Below are 22450 nucleotides of genomic sequence, written 5' to 3' on the forward strand. Positions count from 1 at the left end.
TGGCTTCTGCAGATAACAACTTTATACTTATGACCATGGCTACCATTGTTGTCAACAGACTCAAACCAATATTGGCTCCTCCAAAGAAGGTAAGTAGTAGCTAGTGAAAAACAACTGCAGCAGACAATATGTTGTAACAGTGTTTAGACTTAGCAGATATGTTATTCTATACCAAGACAGCAGAAATGTTTTGTAATTACTTGGTGTTTAGTGTTAACGACATACAAGGGTTCCTATACTTCTTCCAGCATAGAATGCGAGTGTTTTAACAATATGTTCAGTATTGGCAACTGTTTGTATATTATTAAATGAAGCTAAATGTGTTTGTCTAAAATTGTGTTTTAACAAAGCACATTTTTACTGTAATCATTATAAATTGCAGAATACAAACTATAATCATAAATATAAAAGAACATAATGGGTAATCACACAGCTCAATTATCTTTTTTTCTCTTTTGCTTTTTAAAATGTCAAACCATATTGGTTTTGAGTGATTAATGCAGAAATCAAATTATTTCCGAAGAGTTCACAAATATTTTTGCACCTGTATATAGGAAGGAAGCACATTGAAAGACTTCTGGGAGATTTCTATCTGTCGCAATACTTTATAGCCACCAGTCCTGAATATGGTGCTGCTAAGTAAATTAAGTATGTATTTTTGTTTAAATTAATGGATTTTTTAAATATACTCACTGGTCAAAAAAACAAAACAACGTATTTGTTGTCTTATACATAAAAAACTGTTAAACACCCCAGATATAATTTGTGTCAAAGTCTGTTACAATAGCACTTGCTGCTAAAATATTCAGTAAATGAAATAGATCAGAAGTTAAAAAACTGCATAGAGGAGCATAGTGCTTCCCAAGCGGATATTCTAAGCTAGAAAATTCACAACATTTATTTAAAATAATATCAATATTTCATAAAGTGGAAACATAGAGACCATGATTATAAACTTAAAACGCATCACCTCTATTATTATTGGATTCTTCATAGCTATAGGCTTTATTTATAATTACAACTAACTCACATAGTACTGACCTGTTCTCCATACTGCAGACTGCGAGTCATTGATTTAAGAGCTTTAACTATTTGAGCCTTTGTGGCTGCTGGGCTTTCCAAATTTTCAAGGCCGTACCCTTCTAATAACCTTAATAAATATGGAACCAGGTCAGCTTTTAAAGCCTGCAATAAAACATTTTTTTATTAGTTTTGCAGAGTAAGTCATATTAGTCTAATTAACACAAATAAATAATCCCTACATATAAATTCCATATAAGTTAAATCTTTATACCTTTTAAATTGAGTTTAAAATATAAATAATTCAAGTTACATTATACTAACTTTAAATAAGCTAACAACCAATATACAACAAGCATTATTAGTTATAGATAACAAAACCAATGGCACTACTAGTTAATTGTTTTAAAAAAAGCCTAAAAATCACCCCTGAGTAACAAATATTAGTAATATCTAATTATTTCGGGTATTGGTGCTAGTGTATTAATAATCATTTTATTTACAACTTGTAGCAAGAAGAGACTTGCTCACAAAAGAATACAGATTGTAGCACTCTAGGCTTGTGGATATTAATTGCAGGATGTAATTAACTTGGATACAAGATATCAAAATGTACTAGTGAAACTAAAATTAAAATATAACTTTTAATAATATTTGATTAAAATAGGATTTGAAATTAAAAACACACTTAAGCTGCTAAGAGTAGTGGATACATCTGAGTTGAGTATTGTGTGGTTCTGTTCCACCTGTTCCCAAACTCTTTGGACTTCCAATTCTGCTACATTTTGTAAGAAATAGTGGGTCACCAAGTGACTATTATGCAGAAAATATTTAAGTTATCCATTAACACCTTATTGGTCTCTATTATTTACCCAAAGGTAGTTTTGTGTTTATGGAAACAAAATTAGCAATATTTGTTTTGTCTATAATAGTGAAATTTGTGATTACTAGGGTGGATTCTTGTCTTTATAGCTGGCTATTAGGTGCCCAAATTGTGTTAGATTAATATAATATAACAATGGTTCCACTTTAGATCCAATTGAATTTTAATAGAATTTGTGAATATATAAACAAAGTTTAGTATTCCATAAATATTCTCCAACATATGAATATTTGAGTAGTAGATTTGTTATGTATTATTATATTAAACACCTTAGGTTAAAAGGTAACGATGTAGTGAGTAACCTTAAGTAAAAATAAATTGAATTTAAATCAATTCATATCCGGCACCCTATATATCATAGCTATTGGGTATAGTTCTATGTTTCTTATATACCCTAATATTCTGGTTATCTAATAGACATGCTGACAAGCAAGCTTCTCAGTATTAGCACTAATTTATCGCTCTCTGAAAATTAAAGCGTTGTTCTAAGTTAGTCAGCGCATCTGATATTTCTATCTGTTGTAACCCACAGTGTAGACTAGGTGTTTAGAATAGTACACTTAATAGTTGTTGTCTGTCAGAGTTAAGTATAATTGCGGTCAGTAGCTGAGTTATATTAACTTAGGAGCTATTAATCCTAGGAGCTCCTGTGTTTTTAGGCAAGCCTTAAGCTGCATGTAAATTACTGTAGTCGATACTGCTAGTACAATAGTTACAGATGGTCTGTTTCCACCACTATAACGATTTGTTTGTAAGCAAATATATATATATATACAGAGAGATAGCACCTCTGGCAGTTGCAATTGAAATGTCTAGCACTCGCAAGCATACTACATTTTCAGTTACTGACTGACCAGCTACTCTCTGAATACCAATATGTAACGCTCTTTCAGAGTTTATGAAATTTAAACCTAACTCAGCCACTGACCGTAATTCCACTTAACCCTGACAGGCAACAACTATCAAGTGTACTATATCAAACACCTTGCCGACACTGTGGGTTTGAACAGAGAGTAATACCAGCTGTATTAACAAGCTCAGAATAACGCCGTATCTCATAGAGTGTGAGGAGCAGTGCTAACACCGACAAGCCCACTTTTCAGCTAGTCTATCAGACTGACCAATCACTTTCCGAATACCTAACATGTAGCGTTTTCTTAAAGTTTAAGAAAGTTAATATAACTCAGCTACTGACCGCAATTATACTTAACTCTGACAGACAACAACTATTAAGTGTACTATTCTAAACACCTAGTCTACACTGTGGGTTACAACAGATAGAAATATCAGATGCGCTGACTAACTTAGAACAACGATTTAATTTTCAGAGAGCAAGAAATTAGTGCTAATACTGAGAAGCTTGCTTGTCAGCATGTCTATTAGATAACCAGAATATTAGGGTATATAAGAAACATAGAACTATACCCAATAGCTATGATATATAGGGTGCCAGATATGAATTGATTTAAATTCAATTTATTTTTACTTAAGGTTACTCACTACATCGTTACCTTTTAACCTAAGGTGCTTAATATAATAATACATAACAAATCTACTACTCAAATATTCATATGTTGGAGAATATTTATGGAATACTAAACTTTGTTTATATATTCACAAATTCTATTACAATTCAATTGGATCTAAAGTGGAACCATTGTTATATTATATTAATCTAACACAATTTGGGCACCTAATAGCCAGCTATAAAGACAAGAATCCACCCTAGTAATCACAAATTTCGCTATTATAGACAAAACAAATATTGCTAATTTTGTTTCCATAAACACAAAACTACCTTTGGGTAAATAATAGAGACCAATAAGGTGTTAATGGATAACTTAAATATTTTCTGCATAATAGTCACTTGGTGACCCACTATTTCTTACAAAATGTAGCAGAATCGGAAGTCCAAAGAGTTTGGGAACAGGTGGAACAGAACCACACAATACTCAACTCAGATGTATCCACTACTCTTAGCAGCTTAAGTGTGTTTTTAATTTCAAATCCTATTTTTATCAAATATTATTAAAAGTTATATTTTAATTTTAGTTTCACTAGTACATTTTGATATCTTGTATCCAAGTTAATTACATCATGCAATTAATATCCACAAGCCTAGAGTGCTGCAATCTGTATTCTCTTGTGAGCAAGTCTCTTCTTGCTACAAGTTGTAAATAAAAAGCATTATTAGTTGTTTGCTTAAGTATGTATTAGTATTAAAATATATGCTAATTCCTCCTATTATTATTGAATATGCTGTATGATATTATGCTATAAGTAATGTCAGAACTGATACCTTTGATGAAGTCATGTGTGATGCCATCAGTGAGGTTATTAAAGGGATATTAAACTACTGGGCACAACTACAGTAGCAAAGGAAAAAACAATAGCATAGTGGGTAGCAACCATTGTTTGTAGGTGTGTCCAACAGTTTAATGTCCCTGTAATGGGGTAGTAATCGGCTGAGAAATTGAAATTGCACAAGTACTACATATACAAAATAAGCCATTTCTCAAGCCTGACATAAATTAAACAAGACATTATTTAAATAGCCATATTGGCGCCAAACAGTTGTGAAAAAAATGCACACATATCGCCCTCCAATGGTGAAATTGAATATTGCATGTCAAAATACATTTTCATACAATTACAAAAGTACAAATGTGTTACAAAATATTTTACATTGTATATATTGCAAAAATTCAATGACCAATTTCATATATAAAGTGCCAAGTGATCCTATAAAGATAAAAAGTGGACAAAAATTAAATAATATTTGTGACAACTAAATTCAATGTGAATATATTAGTGAAAATACTATATTAAAAATATTTAAATTTATTTAAATTTAAAATTAATCACAATACTCATATCAAAGTTTCTTAACTTCCATATATATATATATATAGAAACACAATTAACTAAATGGACTATATATAAATTTAAAAATTGATACATATGGGAATCCTTCAACAAAGGAAGTTGTGCCCAATAATGTCACTTAATAATGTCACTTAAATGACTTTTTAACTTACTTATTAAGGCATAAACCATTATGATACAAAATTTAAATATATAACCAAAGTAAATGCAAACCCCTAAGCTCACTAAAAGGAGTAACCTATTTATTTCTTACATTTTATTAAATTTTAAATGTTGTCCAATTACACTCCCTATTGAGGTCATAAGGTGTTAAGTTCATTAATCCAAAAGGCCTCCCTTTTATTCAATAAAGCCTCTCTATCACCCAATGTCAGGATGGCACTTTTGTAGAATGTGCCAATACTTACGAATAAATACCGAATTAAAGAGTATTTGACTTGTAGAACAGAGTTTATTATCTATGCCATCAAGTGTCCATGTTTACTGGTATACATTGGACAATCGACTAGAGAGGCACGTGAGAGGATATCTGAGCACAAGTCAAATATTCGATGTGGCAAGGATGCTCCAGTGTCTGCGCATTTTTTACAAGCAGGACATAGTATCAGCCAATTACGCTTTCAGATCTTGGAACACATACACATGCCCAGGAGAGGGGGTGATAGAGAGGCTTTATTGAATAAAAGGGAGGCCTTTTGGATTAATGAACTTAACACCTTATGGCCTAAAGGCCTCAATAGGGAGTGTAATTGGACAACATTTAAAATTTAATAAAATGTAAGAAATTAATAGGTTACTCCTTTTAGTGAGCTTAGGGGTTTGCATTTACTTTGGTTATATATTTAAATTTTGTATCATAATGGTTTATGCCTTAATTAGTAAGTTAAAAGGTAATTTAAGTGACATTATTGGGCATAAATATTTGGCATTATCCATTTATACACTGGGTGTTCATTAGTTTTTAATTTCTGACTTATTGAAATATGGGTATCCTTTGTTGAAGGATTCCCATATGTATCAATTTTTAAATTTATATATAGTCCATTTAGTTGATTGTGTTTCTATATATATATATATATATATATATATATATATATATATGGAAGTTAAGAAACTTTGATATGAGTATTGTGATTAATTTTAAATTTAAATAAATTTAAATATTTTTAATAAAGTATTTTCACTAATATATTCACATTGAATTTAGTTGTCACAAATATTATTTAATTTTAATTTTTGTCCACTTTTTATCTTTATAGGATCACTTGGCACTTTATATATGAAATTGGTCATTGAATTTTTGCAATATATACAATGTAAAATATTTTGTAACACATTTGTACTTTTGTAATTGTATGAAAATGTATTTTGACATGCAATATTCAATTTCACCATTGGAGGGCGATATGTGTGCATTTTTTTCACAACTGTTTGGCGCCAATATGGCTATTTAAATAATGTCTTGTTTAATTTATGTCAGGCTTGAGAAAGGGCTTATTGTTAGCCCGAAAAGTTGCTGTATTTGACCTTTGTTTGAAAATAAAAGTCACTTTGCTCACTGCTGGAGATTATCCTTTTTTACTTGCCCTAAGCTACTAGCCAGGCCAAAATATCACTCGCCCCTTCTGATCCCACCCATGACCTTTCCAGACCATACCAACTATCCCACCCCCTCTTTGCATATGATAGCCATTGTTTAACACCTTATCGTACAGTAATTTGTAATATTTTTTTTATTTTAAACCATAAAAAATTAAGTCCTTTTAATACAATTATTATAAAAATATACATTTACTGGTCATTTTGCACAGTGACAAGATTTATCTCCCTCTCTACTCGCCCCACCTCAATTTGTAGTTGCCTAGGGTGAGTGGAAATTTTGAGTCCTGTATATGTGTATGTTTGCATGTATATATAATTGAATAGACTGCACTCTATGTTTTGTATGAGTCTAGGGAAACTAAAAAGGACCTGTGTCACCCTTATATGTATCTCAGTGTGTTTGGTTAAAGGCATGCATTGTGTGGCTGTAAGCTAGGGACCCAGGGAGGAAGAGACCTTGACGTAGTCCCGGGCCCAATCACCATTTCGCCAAATGATGTAAACAACTCTTCCATTTTCCTTTTAATCTAGTTGTGTGCTTGCAAGAGAGTGACAGATTTTCATTGTATGTAAACACACACACACACATATATATATTTTAGGGCTGCACGATTAACCGCACATGCGGTTTTAAACCGCGACTAATCGCTGCCGTTTAAAAACCGCGAGAGTACGTGATTTTCCGGAAAAATATTCTTTTTTTCTTCATGAAATTGGAAGCAGAGAGGGAGGATGAGAGGCAGACCAGGGTGCGGCCGTGGGCGGACCTGAGAATGCCCGCGAAACTGCAATTGTTGCCGAGAATTCTGAGTGTGTGGCAGCAACTGGCTTTCATTCTGCAGTCATCCGGGAGTAGTGTGGCGGTGGTCAAGCGGTGGGACAGCTCAAAGTTGTCAGCAATAAAGTGAGTATTCAAAAAAAAAGTAAACTTTTAAAGTACACATTTTTTTTTTCTGTGACACGTGAATGTGAACATTGAGATTTAGATGTTTGTTCATTAAGGGTTGCTACTACTACTTGCTTGTAGGATGTAATGTTTGTGAAATTTGTGAATTTATATAATATATTATTTATGTTACACATAAAATAATATTATAAATAATAATATATTTTACTACTACAGAACAGTTTCTAGATCTACTCCATCATCAGAATATAGAGGATGATAATGATATAGAGAATGAGATAGATTTAGATTCTCAGAAGATAGATCATCAATATCCTAAACAGTACACAGTGGTGCAGTCAGTGCACATTTTTTTTTGTATTTTATAATATTTTTCCTCTAATTTTAAATTGTTAATTTTATATTTACATTACCATTACCCTTATTATACCAGTTTGCAGTCCAGTAGTGTACCATAACACAAATCATTTTTAATAAATAATAAAAAAAAGATCTCTTATTATATTGATTTATGTTCCCAAACATTTAATTTTAATAAATGAATTAATAATAAAATGTTTATTTTTTATTTATGGATGGATGCATTGCTGCAGCAAGTGCAAATAAAGTAATATTTTTTTTTTATTTAAAAAAAATAATAAATTCTAATATTTTTTTATTGTAGCTCAGCCTCTGCAATTAATGCAAGTCAGATTGTTTTTTTTATCATTGATGCTAGGCTAGTGCTGCAATAATAAAAAATCCTTAATGCATTTTGGTGAGCAAAAATATCAAAAGTAGCATGATGCTTAAATGTGCAAGCAATGCATTCATTGTGTCAAGTCTGCAATGCCCTATTAACTGTCCATGTGCATTCACAAAATAGCAGCCTTAAGTAAGTACGCATAACCAATTGTGTTTAAGAAAAAAAAAATAGCTAAGCTAATAAAATACAAGTAAATTTAATTGCAAATGTTGCTTAAAATAGTATGGCATGGATGCCATGCTATATTGCTCTTGATTCAGAACACAAAATAAATTAATTAAATATAGAAAAAAAAGTGTTTTTTTTTACTTTGATATCCCTCCCAGTCCATTACTGTTTCTGACTGTGTTGTTGAGAACAATGAACAAACACAGTCAGAAACAGTAATGGACTGGGAGGGATATCAAAGTAAAAAAACACTTTTTTTTTCTACATTTAATTAATTTATTTTGTCTTTCCAAAAAGTAGAACTCGTCTCCCTCCACCCACCACCTTATTCTAAAAATCTTTTATGTTCATTGTTCAACCAACAGCAAACACTGCCTGACAGTGCCTGTGTGTCATCTACTCAAGTTCACCAAAGTCAGCCAACAGCTGTGGTTCCAGATTGCATTCTGTTTCTTCTTCTACAACAGCAAGGTCATCCACACATCCTGCAGCCTGTTTCTTCTTCTACAACAGCAAGGTCATCCACACATCCTGCAGCCTGTTTCTTCTTCTACAACAGCAATGCCATCCACATCCTGCAGCCTGTTTCTTTTTCTACAACAGCAATGTCATCCTGCAGGTGTACTGCAACTCTGAAAGCCTGTGTCTTCTACAACAGCAAGGTCAGCCATCCAGCCAGTGTCTTCTACAACAGCAAGGTCAGTCATCCAAAGCCAGTGTTTTCTACAACAGCAAGGTCAGTCCTCCAGAGCCAGTGTATTCTACAACTGCAAGGTCAGTCTCCTCCAGTGAAAGCCAGTGTTGCCTCAGTCTCAAGTAAACATGAATATGAGTAACCCCATTGTTGTCGTCTTTAAAGTTTATATTCAAATCATTTCAAGTGTAAGCCTGTGGGGTCTCTTGTCTCTTCTCAATCAAGGTGACTGCATCATCATTAAGTTAAGTGAGCCCATTGTTGTCTTTTTTATATTCTAGACCAAGTACAAGCCTGTGGTCTCTTGTCTCTAGTCTCAATCCAGGTGATGTCACCACATCATCAAGCCCATTGTTGTATTCTTTCTTTATATTCAAGGGCAGCTAGCCTGTGTTCTCTTCAATCAAGCTGACTGCATCATCAATCCCATTGTTGTCTTTATATTCAAGTGCAGCAAGCCATTGTGTTCTCTACTTCTATTCAATCAAGGTGCCTGCATCATAGCACTATCAGCCTATATTTTTCTTCTTTAAAGTGCAGCAAGCCTGTGTTCTCCCTTCACTCATGGTGACAGCTTAATCAAGCCCATTGTTGTCTTCTTTATAATCAAGTGCAGCTAGCCTGTGTTCTCTCTTCAATCAAGGTGACTGCTTAATCAAGCGAGCCCATTGTTGTCTTCTTTATATTCAAGTGCAGAAAGCCTGTGTTCTCTTCAATCAAGGTGACTGCATCATCAATCCCATATTTGTCTTTATAGTCAAGTGCAGCAAGCCATTGTGTTCTCTACTTCTCTTCAATCAAGGTGACTGCATCATAGCACTATCAGCCTATCTTTTTTTTCTTTAAATTGCAGCAAGCCTGTGTTCTCTCTTCAATCAAGGTGACAGCTTAATCAAGCCCATCGTTGTCTTCTTTATATTCAAGTGCAGATAGCCTGTGTTCTCTCTTCAATCAAGGTGACTGCATCATATAGCACATTGTTGTCCTCTCTTCATATTCAAGACTTTCAAGTGCAAGCCTGTGGTCTCTTGTCTTAATCGCAACAGAAGCATATCATCCATTCTTTAATTATTAATCAAAATAAATTGTGTGATCCTAATCAAAAATCTTTATGAAGCTTTTTTAAGACTGCTTCCACTGCGTCATCTCAGCAACTTGAAGAAGCTATACTAGCATTATCAGAGCTAAGCTAAATGCATTATCAAGGCCATTCAATAGTTCTCTGTCTTTGTATTCAAGTGCAAGACTGTGGTCTAGTCTCTAGTCTCATTGTGCCAGGGTTGCCAGTGACACCTGACTCTACTGATATTGGCAGTGTAAGCGGTAGTATAATCTCATTTTTTGTGTCAGCTGGCATTGTGTGCGTGGTACATAAATTTCAATATGAGTTTTGAAGAACTGTCCGTGTCCAACAATAACGATGATGATGATGATAATGATGTTGCTACAGAATTGTTGGTACCAAAGAAAAATTCAACATCAGTTGTTTAGGAATATTTTTGATTCAGAAAAACATAATTTATGTTTACCTGATAAATTTTTTTCTCTTTTGGTGTATCCAGTCCACGGATCATCCATTACTTGTGGGATATTCTCATTCCCAACAGGAAGTTGCAAGAGGACACCCACAGCAGAGCTGTTATATAGCTCCTCCCCTAACTGCCATATCCAGTCATTTGACCGAAAACAAGCCGAGAAAGGAGAAACCATAGGGTGCAGTGGTGACTGTAGTTTAAATTTAAAAATTACCTGTCTTAAAATGACAGGGCGGGCCGTGGACTGGATACACCACAAGAGAAATAAATTTATCAGGTAAGCATAAATTATGTTTTCTCTTGTAAGGTGTATCCAGTCCACGGATCATCCATTACTTGTGGGATACCAATACCAAAGCTAAAGTACACGGATGAAGGGAGGGACAAGGCAGGTACTTAAACGGAAGGTACCACTGCCTGTAAAACCTTTCTCCCAAAAATAGCCTCCGAAGAAGCAAAAGTATCAAATTTGTAAAATTTTGAAAAAGTATGAAGTGAAGACCAAGTCGCCGTCTTGCAAATCTGTTCAACAGAAGCCTCATTTTTAAAGGCCCAAGTGGAAGCCACAGCTCTAGTAGAATGAGCTGTAATCCTTTCAGGAGGCTGCTGGCCAGCAGTCTCATAGGCTAAGCAGATTACGCTTCTTAGCCAAAAAGAAAGAGAGGTTGCCGAAGCCTTTTGACCTCTCCTCTGTCCAGAGTAGACAACAAACAAAGCAGATGTTTGACGAAAATCTTTAGTAGCTTGTAAGTAAAACTTTAAAGCACGAACCACGTCCAGATTGTGTAATAGACGTTCCTTCTTTGAAGGATTAGGACACAAGGATGGAACAACAATCTCTTGATTGATGTTCTTGTTGGATAGCACCTTAGGTAAAAACCCAGGTTTGGTACGCAGGACTACCTTATCCGTATGGAACATCAGATAAGGAGAATCGCATTGTAAAGCAGATAACTCGGAGACTCTACGAGCCGAGGAAATAGCTATCAAAAAAAGAACTTTCCAAGATAAAATTTTGATATCTATGGAATGAAGAGGTTCTTGAAGAACCTTAAGAACCAGATTTAAGCTCCATGGCAGAGCAACAGGTTTAAACACAGGCTTGATTCTAACTAAAGCCTGACAAAATGCATGAACGTTTGGAACATCTGCCAGACGCTTGTGCAAAAGAATAGACAGTGCAGAAATCTGTCCCTTTAAGGAACTAGCTGACAATCCTTTTTCCAAACCTTCTTGGAGAAAGGATAATATCCTGGGAATCCTGACCTTACTCCATGAGTAACCCTTGGATTCACACCAATAAAGATATTTGCGCCATATCTTATGGTAAATTTTCCTGGTGACAGGCTTTCGTGCCTGTATTAAGGTATCAATGACTGACTCGGAGAAGCCATGCTTTGATAGAATCAAGCTTTCAATCTCCAGGCAGTCAGTCTCAGAGAAATTAGATTTGGATGATTGAAAGGACCTTGTAGTAGAAGGTCTTGTATTAACGGCAGAGTCCAAGGTGGAAAGGATGACATGTCCACTAGATCTGCATACCAGGTCCTGCGTGGCCACGCAGGCGCTATCAAAATCACTGATGCTCTCTCCTGCTTGATCTTGGCAATCAGTCGAGGGAGCAGAGGAAACGGTGGAAACACATAGGCCAGATTGAAAGACCAAGGCGCTGCTAGAGCATTTATCAGCGTTGCCTCGGGATCCCTGGACCTGGATCCGTAACTAGGAAGCTTGGCGTTCTGGTGAGACGCCATGAGATCCAGTTCTGGTTTGCCCCAACGATGAATCAATTGAGCAAACACCTCCGGATGGAGTTCCCACTCCCCCGGATGAAAAGTCTGACGACTTAGAAAATCCGCCTCTCAGTTCTCTACACCTGGGATATGGATAGCTGATAGGTGGCAAGAGTGAATCTCTGCCCAGCGAATTATCTTTCAGACTTCTAACATCGCTAGGGAACTCCTTGTTCCCCCCTTGATGGTTGATGTAAGCCACAGTCATGATGTTGTCCGACTGAAATCTGATGAACCTCAGAGTTGCTAACTGAGGCCAAGCCTGAAGAGCATTGAATATCGCTCTCAGTTCCAGAATATTTATTGGAAGGAGTGTCTCCTCCTGAGTCCACGATCCCTGAGCCTTCAGGGAGTTCCAGACTGCACCCTAACCTAGAAGGCTGGCATCTGTCGTTACAATTGTCCAATCTGACCTGCAAAAGGTCATACCTTTGGACAGATGGACCCGAGATAGCCACCAGAGAAGAGAATCCCTGGTCTCTTGATCCAGATTTAGTAGAGGGGACAAATCTGTGTAATCCCCATTCCACTGACTGAGCATGCATAGTTGCAGCGGTCTGAGATGTAGGCGTGCAAACGGCACTATGTCCATTGCCGCTACCATTAAGCCGATTACTTCCATGCACTGAGCCACAGAAGGGCGCGGAATGGAATGAAGAACACGGCAGGAATTTAGAAGCTTTGATAACCTGGACTCAGTCAGGTAAATTTTAATTTCCACAGAATCTATCAGAGTCCCTAGGAAGGAAACTCTTGTGAGTGGGGATAGAGAACTTTTTTCCTCGTTCACTTTCCACCCATGCGACCTCAGAAATGCCAGTACTATGTCCGTATGGGACTTGGCAATTTGGAAGTTTGACGCCTGAATCAGGATGTCGTCTAAATAAGGGGCCAATGCTATGCCCCGCGGCCTTAGGACCGCCAGAAGCGACCCCAGAACCTTCGTAAAAATTCTTGGGGCTGTAGCTAATCCAAAGGGAAGAGCTACAAACTGGTAATGCCTGTCTAGGAAGGCAAACCTGAGAAACCGATGATGATCTTTGTGTATCGGTATGTGAAGATAAGCATCCTTTAAATCCACTGTAGTCATATATTGACGCTCCTGGATCATAGGTAGGATGGTACGAATAGTTTCCATCTTGAATGATGGAACTCTGAGGAATTTGTTGAAGATCTTTAGATCCAAAATTGGTCTGAAGGTTCCCTCTTTTTTGGGAACCACAAACAGATTTGAGTAAAAACCCTGTCCTTGTTCCTCCTTTGGAACTGGATGGATCACTCCCATAACTAGGAGGTCTTGTACACAGTGTAAGAATGCCTCTCTCTTTATCTGGTTTGCACATAATTGTGAAAGGTGAAATCTCCCTTTTGGGGGGGAAGCTTTGAAATCCAGAAGATATTCCTGAGATATAATTTCCAACGCTCAGGGATCCTGGACATCTCTTGCCCACGCCTGGGCAAAGAGTGAAAGTCTGCCCCCTACTAGATCCGTTACCAGATAGGGGACCGTTTCTTCATGCTGTCTTAGAGGCAGCAGCAGGCTTTTTGGCCTGCTTACCTTTGTTCCAGGTCTGGTTAGGTCTCCAGACCGTCTTGGACTGAGCAAAAGTTCCCTCTTGTTTTGCATTAGAGGAAGTTGATGCCGCACCTGCCTTGAAGTTTCGAAAGGCACGAAAATTAGACTGTTTGGCCCTTGATTTGGACCTGTCCTGAGGAAGGGCATGACCATTTCCTCCAGTGATATCAGCAATAATCTCCTTCAAACCAGGCCCGAATAGGGTCTGCCCCTTGAAGGGAATGTTAAGCAGCTTAGACTTTGAAGTAACGTCAGCTGACCATGATTTAAGCCATAGCGCTCTGCGCGCCTGGATAGCAAAACCAGAATTCTTAGCCGTTAGTTTAGTCAAATGAACAATGGCATCAGAAACAAAAGAATTGGCTAGCTTAAGTGCTCTAAGCTTGTCAAGTATGTCATCCAATGGAGTCGCTACCTGTAAAGCCTCTTCCAGAGACTCAAACCAGAACGCTGCAGCAGCAGTGACAGGAGCAATGCATGCAAGGGGCTGTAGGATAAAACCTTGTTGAATAAACATTTTCTTAAGGTAACCCTCTAATTTTTTATCCATTGGATCTAAAAAAGCACAACTGTCCTCGACAGGGATAGTAGTACGCTTTGCTAGAGTAGAAACTGCTCCCTCCACCTTAGGGACTGTCTGCCATAAGTCCCGTGTGGTGGTGTCTATTGGAAAATTTTTCTAAAAATAGGAGGGGGAGAGAACGGCACACCTGGTCTATCCCATTCCTTATTAATAATTTCTGTAAACTTTTTAGGTATTGGAAAAACATCAGTACACACCGGCACTGCATAGTATTTATCCAGTCTACACAATTTCTCTGGCACTGCAATTGTATCACAGTCATTCAGAGCAGCTAAAACCTCCCTGAGCAACACGCGGAGGTGTTCAAGCTTAAATTTAAATGTAGAAATATCAGAATCAGGTTGCATCATCTTCCCTGAGTCAGAAACATCACCCACAGACTGAAGCTCTCCTTCCTCAGCTTCTGCATATTGTGAGGCAGTATCAGACATGGTTCTTAAAGCATCAGTATGCTCTGTATTTCGTCTAACCCCAGAGCTATCTCGCTTTCCTCTAAATTCAGGTAGTCTGGCTAATACCGCTGACAGTGTATTATCCATGACTGCCGCCATGTCTTGTAAAGTAAACACTATGGGCGCCCTAGAAGTACTTGGCGCCATTTGAGCGTGAGTCCCTTGAGCGGGAGTCAAAGGATCTGACACGTGGGGAGAATTAGTCGGCATAACTTCCCCCTCGTCAGATTCCTCTGGTAATAAATTTTTTAAAGGCAGAATATGATCTTTATTGCTTAAAGTGAAATCAGTACATTTGGTACACATTCTAAGAGGGGGTTCCACCATGGCTTTTAAACATAATGAACAAGGAGTTTCCTCTATGTCAGACATGTTTGTACAGACTAGCAATGAGACTAGCAAGCTTGGAAAACACTTTAGATCAAGTTAACAAGCAAATATAAAAAACGGTACTGTGCCTTTAAGAGAAACACATTTTGTCAGAATTTGAAAAACAGTTAAAAAAGGCAGTAAATCAAACAAAATTTTTACAGTGTATGTAATAAGCTAACAGAGCATTGCACCCACTTGCAAATGGATGATTAACCCCTTAGTTTAAAAAACGGATAAAACCCCCCCGATATAAACGTTTTTTAACAGTCACAACAAAATGCCACAGCTCTGCTGTGGCCCTACCTTCCCCAATAAACGACTTTGGAAAGCCTTTGAGCCCTTTAGAGATGTCCTATAGCATTCAGGGGACTCCTGAGGGAAGCTGGATGTCTCAGTCTGTAATTTTAACTGCGCAAAAAAGCGCTAAAATAGGCCCTTCCCACTCATGCTACAACAGTGGAAAGCCTCAGGAAACTGTTTCTAGGCAAAATTTAAGCCAGCCATGTGGAAAAACTAGGCCCCAATAAAGTTTTATCACCAAAACATATATAAAAACGCTTAAACATGCCAGCAAACTTTTATATTGCAATTTTATAAGAGTATTACTTCTGAGAGTAAGCATGATACCAGTAGCTATTAAATCACTGTATCCAGGCTTACCTTACATTAATCCGGTATCAGCAGCATTTTCTAGCATTTACATCTCTAGAAAAAATTGAAACTGCACATACCTCATAGCAGGATAACTTGCACGCCATTCTCCCGCTGAAGTTACCTCTCTCCTCAGACATATGTGAGAACAGCAATGGATCTTAGTTGCAACCTGCTAAGATCATAGAAAACGCAGGCAGATTCTTCTTCTATTTACTGCCTGGGATAAAATAGTACAACTCCGGTACTATTTAAAAATAACAAACTTTTGATTGAAGAAAAAAAACTAACTATATTTCACCACTCTCTCTTACTACCTCCATGCTTGTTGAGAGTTGCAAGAGAATGACTGGATATGGCAGTTAGGGTAGGAGCTATATAACAGCTCTGCTGTGGGTGTCCTCTTGCAACTTCCTGTTGGGAATGAGAATATCACACAAGTAATTGATGATCCGTGGACTGGATACACCTTACAAGAGAAAGAGGATATGAAACAGAACCAAGTAATCTGCAAAACTTGTGGAACGAGTGTTGCAGCAAAACAAAGTAACACATAAAACCTGTTCCAGCACCTTAAACAGCGGTATAAGGAAACCTTTGAACTATGTATGGCAAAAAAAAAACCTGGTAGAGAAAAGACAACACAAACAAGCTGTGAATCTAAAGTTGAGCAGCAGCAATCAATCATAAAGGCATATGCAAACACAGCACCACATGGGAAGACCTCAAAAAGGCATAGAGAAATAACCAACGCTATCGCATATTATATATGCAAAGACATGGTGCCTGCATACACGGTTAGTAAAGAAGGCTTCAAAAGAATGAAACACACACTCGACAAGAGATACCAAATGCCATCTCACAATTACTTCTCAGTAGTTACAATCCCAGAAAGGTATGCAAAATGCAACATTTAATACTATGCAACAACAATAGATATGTGGTCAAGCCGAACAATGGAGCCATATATGAGTTTAACTGTGCACTTCATCAATGATGATTTTGAGATCAAAAGTCTATGTTTGCAAACATCATACTTTCCTTCTGACCACACTGGAGAGAATGTAGCAGAAGGTTTGAGAGAAGCTTTAGCCTCATGGGGAATATGTGAAGATCAACAAGTATCAATCACCACAGACAATGGCACATACATTGTCAAGGCTGTTGCTCTGAATAAATGGACAAGACTACAGTGTTTTGGGCACAGGCTGCATCTTGCAATTGAAAATGCAGTGAAAGATGAGCCTCGCATTTCTAGAGCCACAGGCTTATGCAAGAAAATTGTAATTTCTTACACAGCTGGAAAAAGAAGGTGGCATTAACTCAAGCCCAGGAAGAACTTCAACTGCCAAAGCATTCACTTATAACAGAGTGCCCAACAAGGTGGAGCTCAAGACAAAAGATGATAGAGAGAGTTTTAGAGTAACAGAGAGTATTGACTCAGGTTCTCTCTGCAGACAGAAAAACCAGACATCTGGTTCCACAATGGCAGGACACTGATGTTCTTGAATCTGTGAGTAAGGCACTGGGGCAAGTTCAAGATTTTACTGATGCCCTTTCTGGAGAAAACTATGTCAATGTATCATATGTTAAACCAGTTCTGCATCTACTAAACACAAAGATACTGGCTCTGGAGGAAGAGGATTTTGACTTTACCAAGACACTGAAATCCAAAATTCTTGAATATATGAATATAAATTATGAATATGAAGATACTCAAGATCTGCTAGATATGGCATCATTCCTTGAACCACGATTCAAGACAACCTAAATAAATGCCAGGGTGATGTCTGATATGGCCATTGTGTCTGAGCACGAGCAGCAAGTTGTGTAGAAAGCAAGTCAAGCAATCAGCAGTCCACCATGCAAAGTTATAGATGTAGAAGAAGAAACAGTGCAAGAACCTGCAGCAGATCGTCCTCCTCCCGCAAGAAATCAAGAAAGTCTTTAGGAAGTTTTTTCAAGGCTGAGTCCGCTGCGCCATCTCTGCAACTTGAAGAAGCCATAGCATCAGAGCTGAACAGCTACCTGCTTTCTCCCTCCATTGATAGTGAGAAAAATCCTCTGCAATGGTGGAAACTACATCAGATTAACTTTCCAAAATTGAGCAAGCTTGCACAAAAATATCTGTGTTCCAGCAACTAGTTCACCATCAGAGAGGGTGTTTAGAACAGGAGGAAATGTGATGACCTGTCGTTCATTCTTAAAGCCAGAAATGGTACATATGTTGTTTTTTTTAAGCCAAAAACCTAACCCACTAAAAACACTAGTAATGCTTTAAATAAAAAATGGTGCTACAGTACTACTGTAGCTGTACTGTCCTAGTCAGATGTTGGTTTTTCTATCCAAAAACCACCTAACCTATCTAAAGTCTAAAAACGATGCAAATTTTATATATATATTTTATTTATGTTATTCTCTTGTTATTACATATTACTATTATTATTTAGTGTTACAAAAAAAATCATTAGAATTCCTTCATGGGCCCTGCTTTTACAAGGTCTATGTTATAGTTGTACTTAACGTGTCACTCACTATGACAAGAAAAACCATTATGATGTTTTCAGCTCAAATACTTAGTGATTCACATTTCTCTCCTGTGTGAAAATGCACCTGCACTTTGTGCACTGACTGTATTCTGGCTGTATCGATGGCCAATGCCATAACCAGGGCAGGCCAGCTTCCAAAGTCCAATGTTTTTTTATTGTATTCTCTGTTTTAATTTTGAATAATGTACTCTTACTGTACTATGCTGCAGTGCTGCTGCTATTAGTTGGTGCATGGATGTTAAAAACAGGTTGCAGGATTTACCTTGTTAATGCCACATCCCTCATGTTTTCCTGGATAGTAGTCACTCAGCTAAATGACTAACACATGAAGCAGTGTGCGTTGTACTAAGTACTACCTTTAATGTGAAATTAGAAACACAAATCAGTGCTGCACGGTATGCACTTTGCAAGTTTCTCCATCCATATACCCTTCTTCATATGTTACTCATACCACAGCTAGACTGACTGGCCAAGAAAAAATGGACAATGTGCTGTGGTAATAAATGTCCAGCTAATGTAATTTCAATTTGCTGTTGTGTGTGTTGAGTTTACTTGTTTGTATTATGTATTGCTATTGTAGTTGTACTCTAACTACCAATGCTCTAAGTGTTCTGTACTACAGCTATAGCTGTAAAAATGTATGTAATGACAGGCTGCAGGATGTAAGGATTGCCCTTGTCAATGCCACATCCCCCATGTTTTCCTGGACAGTGGACAGTCACTCAGCTATATAACTAAACTAACACGTGCAGCAGTGTGCATTGGAATAGCTTTACAGTACTTAGAAACAGAACACACATCATGCTGCTGCACACTCAGCACTTTTCAGGTTTCTCCATGCATGCAATGCATACACTGTTTCATATGTTACTCATACCACAGATAGACTGACTGCCCAGTGTCCAAGAAAACAAAGGACAATGTGGTAAGAACTGGCCAGCTATTTTCATTTCAATTAGCTGTGTGTGTGTTGAGTTTGGTCGTTTGTATTATGTATTGTACTAGTTACTCTAACTATAACTGGTGTTCTACTTCTTAGTGTTCTGTACTACAGCTATAGCTGTAAAAATGAATGTAATATGACAGGCTGCAGGATATCAGGATTGACCTTGTCAATGTCACATCCCCCATGTTTTCATGGACAGTCACTCAGCTAAATGACTAACACATGCAGCAGTGTGCTGCATTGTACTACCTTTACTTAGACACACTAAACACTAATCATGGATAGCCCTCAGTCAGCACTTTTCAGGTTTCTTTCTAAATGCTGCACACACTGCTTCATATGTTACTCTTACCACAGCTAGACTGACTGCCCAAGAAAACATGGGCAATGTTATAAGAACTGGCCAGCTAATTTCATTTTAATTAGCTTTGTTTGTATGTGTTGAGTTCATTTGTTTGTATTATGTAACTGTGTTCTTAGTGGTCTTTAATATAGTAGATCTACTACTACAGAATAGCTGTGACTACTGTGTGATGTAATATAACAGGCTGCAGGATGTCAGGATTGACCCTGTCAATGCCACATCCCTCATGTTTCCCTCGACAGTAACTCCTAAAATGAATAGCACATGCAGCAGTATGTGCATTCATTGTACTTACTTTACTGCACTTATATTTATATACAGAACTTCACAAGTCATACTGCTGCAATTTTCAGGTTTCTCCATGCTTACACTGCTTCATATGTTAATCATACCACTGTGTCCACAGTAAGAATGACTGTCCAATAAAACATGACAATGTTGTGTGAACTTGTGTGTCATAAGACCTATTAACTGGCTAGTGGCTACTATTTAATCACATCACAGGCAGCAAATTTTATTGTTTTTTTTTTTTATTGCTTCATTTTCCACTTGATAAAATAAAAAAATAAAAAATCACAACAAAAAAACATGAACATTACAGAAAACCAAACAATACAGATATACCTTGAGCATTACCGTTAACAAGGTCCATAAAAATAGAAAGAAAAATAACAATATTAAAGGATTAGTCATCTTAATCTTAAATTAACCAAGCTGAGAACAAAAACATGATCCTTAAACTTATATGTCTCATCTATTATTCGCTAAGGAAAATCTTGTGAGAAAACAAAACTAGCAATACTGAGTCCAAACCAGGACCCAGTTTTAACATATGGAATGAGCTATTCTTCCTGGAAAAAAAAAAAAAGAAAAAAAAAAAAGAAAAAAATATCGGCCTCTCTCCCCCACTCCCTGTCCTATTCAACCTACCTGAAGTTTGATACTCGCAGCGGGGGAAACTCTCCATGTAGCACTAAATCAGCGAAACACTGCGAACTTAAACACGGCGATAGAATACTTTTCTGCATTTCTAATGAGTAGGACTTAATAACTGGAAGTCAGGTGAGGATAAACTCACCGATCCGTTTTTCTGAGGTGTATTGTGTATAAAATGATTAAAATATAATCTGAGACTGAATCTCTTTAAGAGAGCTAATAAATGATGGGGCCTTAGACAGCCGCCATTTCTTAAAAATAAGAGATCTGACTGTAAGGACAATTATTGTAAGCCGAGTTAGTAGTATGGGTTTTATCTGAATCTCAATTTTAAGAAAAAAAACTACTTCGGGAGTCAGTTGGATATCTAAATCCAGTAACTGTTTAGCCCAATACTGAATTTTTATCCATAATTGTCTTATTTTAGGGCACTGCCATAACATATGAGCCACATTGGCATTAGGCTATAGACATCGCGAGCATGCAAAGGATTGTGCAGGATAACATTGTGCCATCCTTAATGGGGAAAAATAATAATTATTTACAAGTTTAAAATGCGACTCTTTCCACCCCACATCAATTACGCGTTTATTAATTACAGAAAAACTCTGCTTAAACATACCTTCCCACCTTTTAATTATTTTTTCCAGAAATAACATACCCTGTTTATCTAGTATTGCCTCATAAATCAAAGATATTGAAGTATTGCCACTTTTATACACCCATTGACCTCCTTCCAGTCTATCATATAATCCCTAATACTAGAACAATTTATTACAAAGTGACGAAGCTGGAAGTACGCAAACAAATTATTTCTAGACAAATTGAATTGTTGAAAAAGAAGCTCTGATGAACACATTTGTTGATTATTACCCAATACCCGTGCCACACAAACCAGTCCAATCTCTTCCCATTGTTTAAATACTTTATACTGAATACATGGAATTCTGGGTTACCTCTTATGGGTAAAAATTTAGAAAAATGGGGATTCACTTCCAAAATCTTACAACATTTCTGCCATGCTATTATCACATTTTTAATCGAAAATAATACCGCCACTTTAGGGGGAAGATCCTTAATTACCCCGTGTGTAAGAGAGCTTTTAATGAAAAGGGCACTACACAATGATTTTCAAGCTCAATAGTAGCAAAATTGTTAGAGTCCGTAATCCAATCAAGAGCAAATTTAACTAAGGTGGCAATATTGTATAATCTTATATTTGGAAGTGCTAAACCGGCAAAATATTTTTGTTGCGTCAATCTCCCCAATGATATACGAGCTATCTAATTCCCCCAAATAAATTTAGTTTGAAGTTGGTCGATTATCCTCAGATCGCTATTAGTAAAAAACAGGTGTAGGTTTTGTAATGGATACAGTAACTGAGGAAACACGATGGATTTAATTAAATTCACACGGGCTGATATGGACAGTGGAAAAGAGGCCCAAACTTCTAAATTGTTCTTAATTTTCTGTAGTAGTGGGCAAAAGTTCAGTTTATACCATTTTTGTGGATTCCTATGCAGTATTATACCAAGGTACTTAAACTGATCTACAGTTTTGAATGGATGGGCTGGACAGCTGATCCTTGACTTTACAACCCACATCAATTCACTTTTCCCAAAATTAATTTTATACCCCGAGAAGGAACTAAAGTCAGCAAAGATTTGTAGTATTAGCGGGATATGATATGCCGTTTTATCTAAAAATAATAAGAGATCATCAGCATATAACAATATTTTCAGTTTTTCTGATCCCAACAAAATCCCACTCAGATTATCCCTTAAGCAG

The 22450-nt window shown here is 36.9% G+C and overlaps 1 protein-coding gene across 4 annotated transcripts in view; it reads right to left on the bottom strand.

Moving 5' to 3' along the window:
* DNAJC13 (DnaJ heat shock protein family (Hsp40) member C13) overlaps nt 1–22450 on the bottom strand; it is a 709325-nt gene that overhangs the window by 38012 nt on the left and 648863 nt on the right. For all 4 annotated transcript variants that reach the window (XR_008402530.1, XM_053714290.1, XM_053714292.1 and 1 more), the window contains one exon: nt 1042–1185. Coding sequence is in view for 3 of the 4 variants with exons in the window: in XM_053714290.1 (XP_053570265.1) it covers nt 1042–1185 (144 nt within the window). In the remaining variant the exon portion in view is untranslated. The remainder of the gene's footprint in view (nt 1–1041; nt 1186–22450) is intronic.

The sequence above is a fragment of the Bombina bombina genome, chromosome 5, assembly GCF_027579735.1.
Source record: "Bombina bombina isolate aBomBom1 chromosome 5, aBomBom1.pri, whole genome shotgun sequence".
Taxonomy (NCBI): Eukaryota; Metazoa; Chordata; class Amphibia; order Anura; family Bombinatoridae; genus Bombina; species Bombina bombina.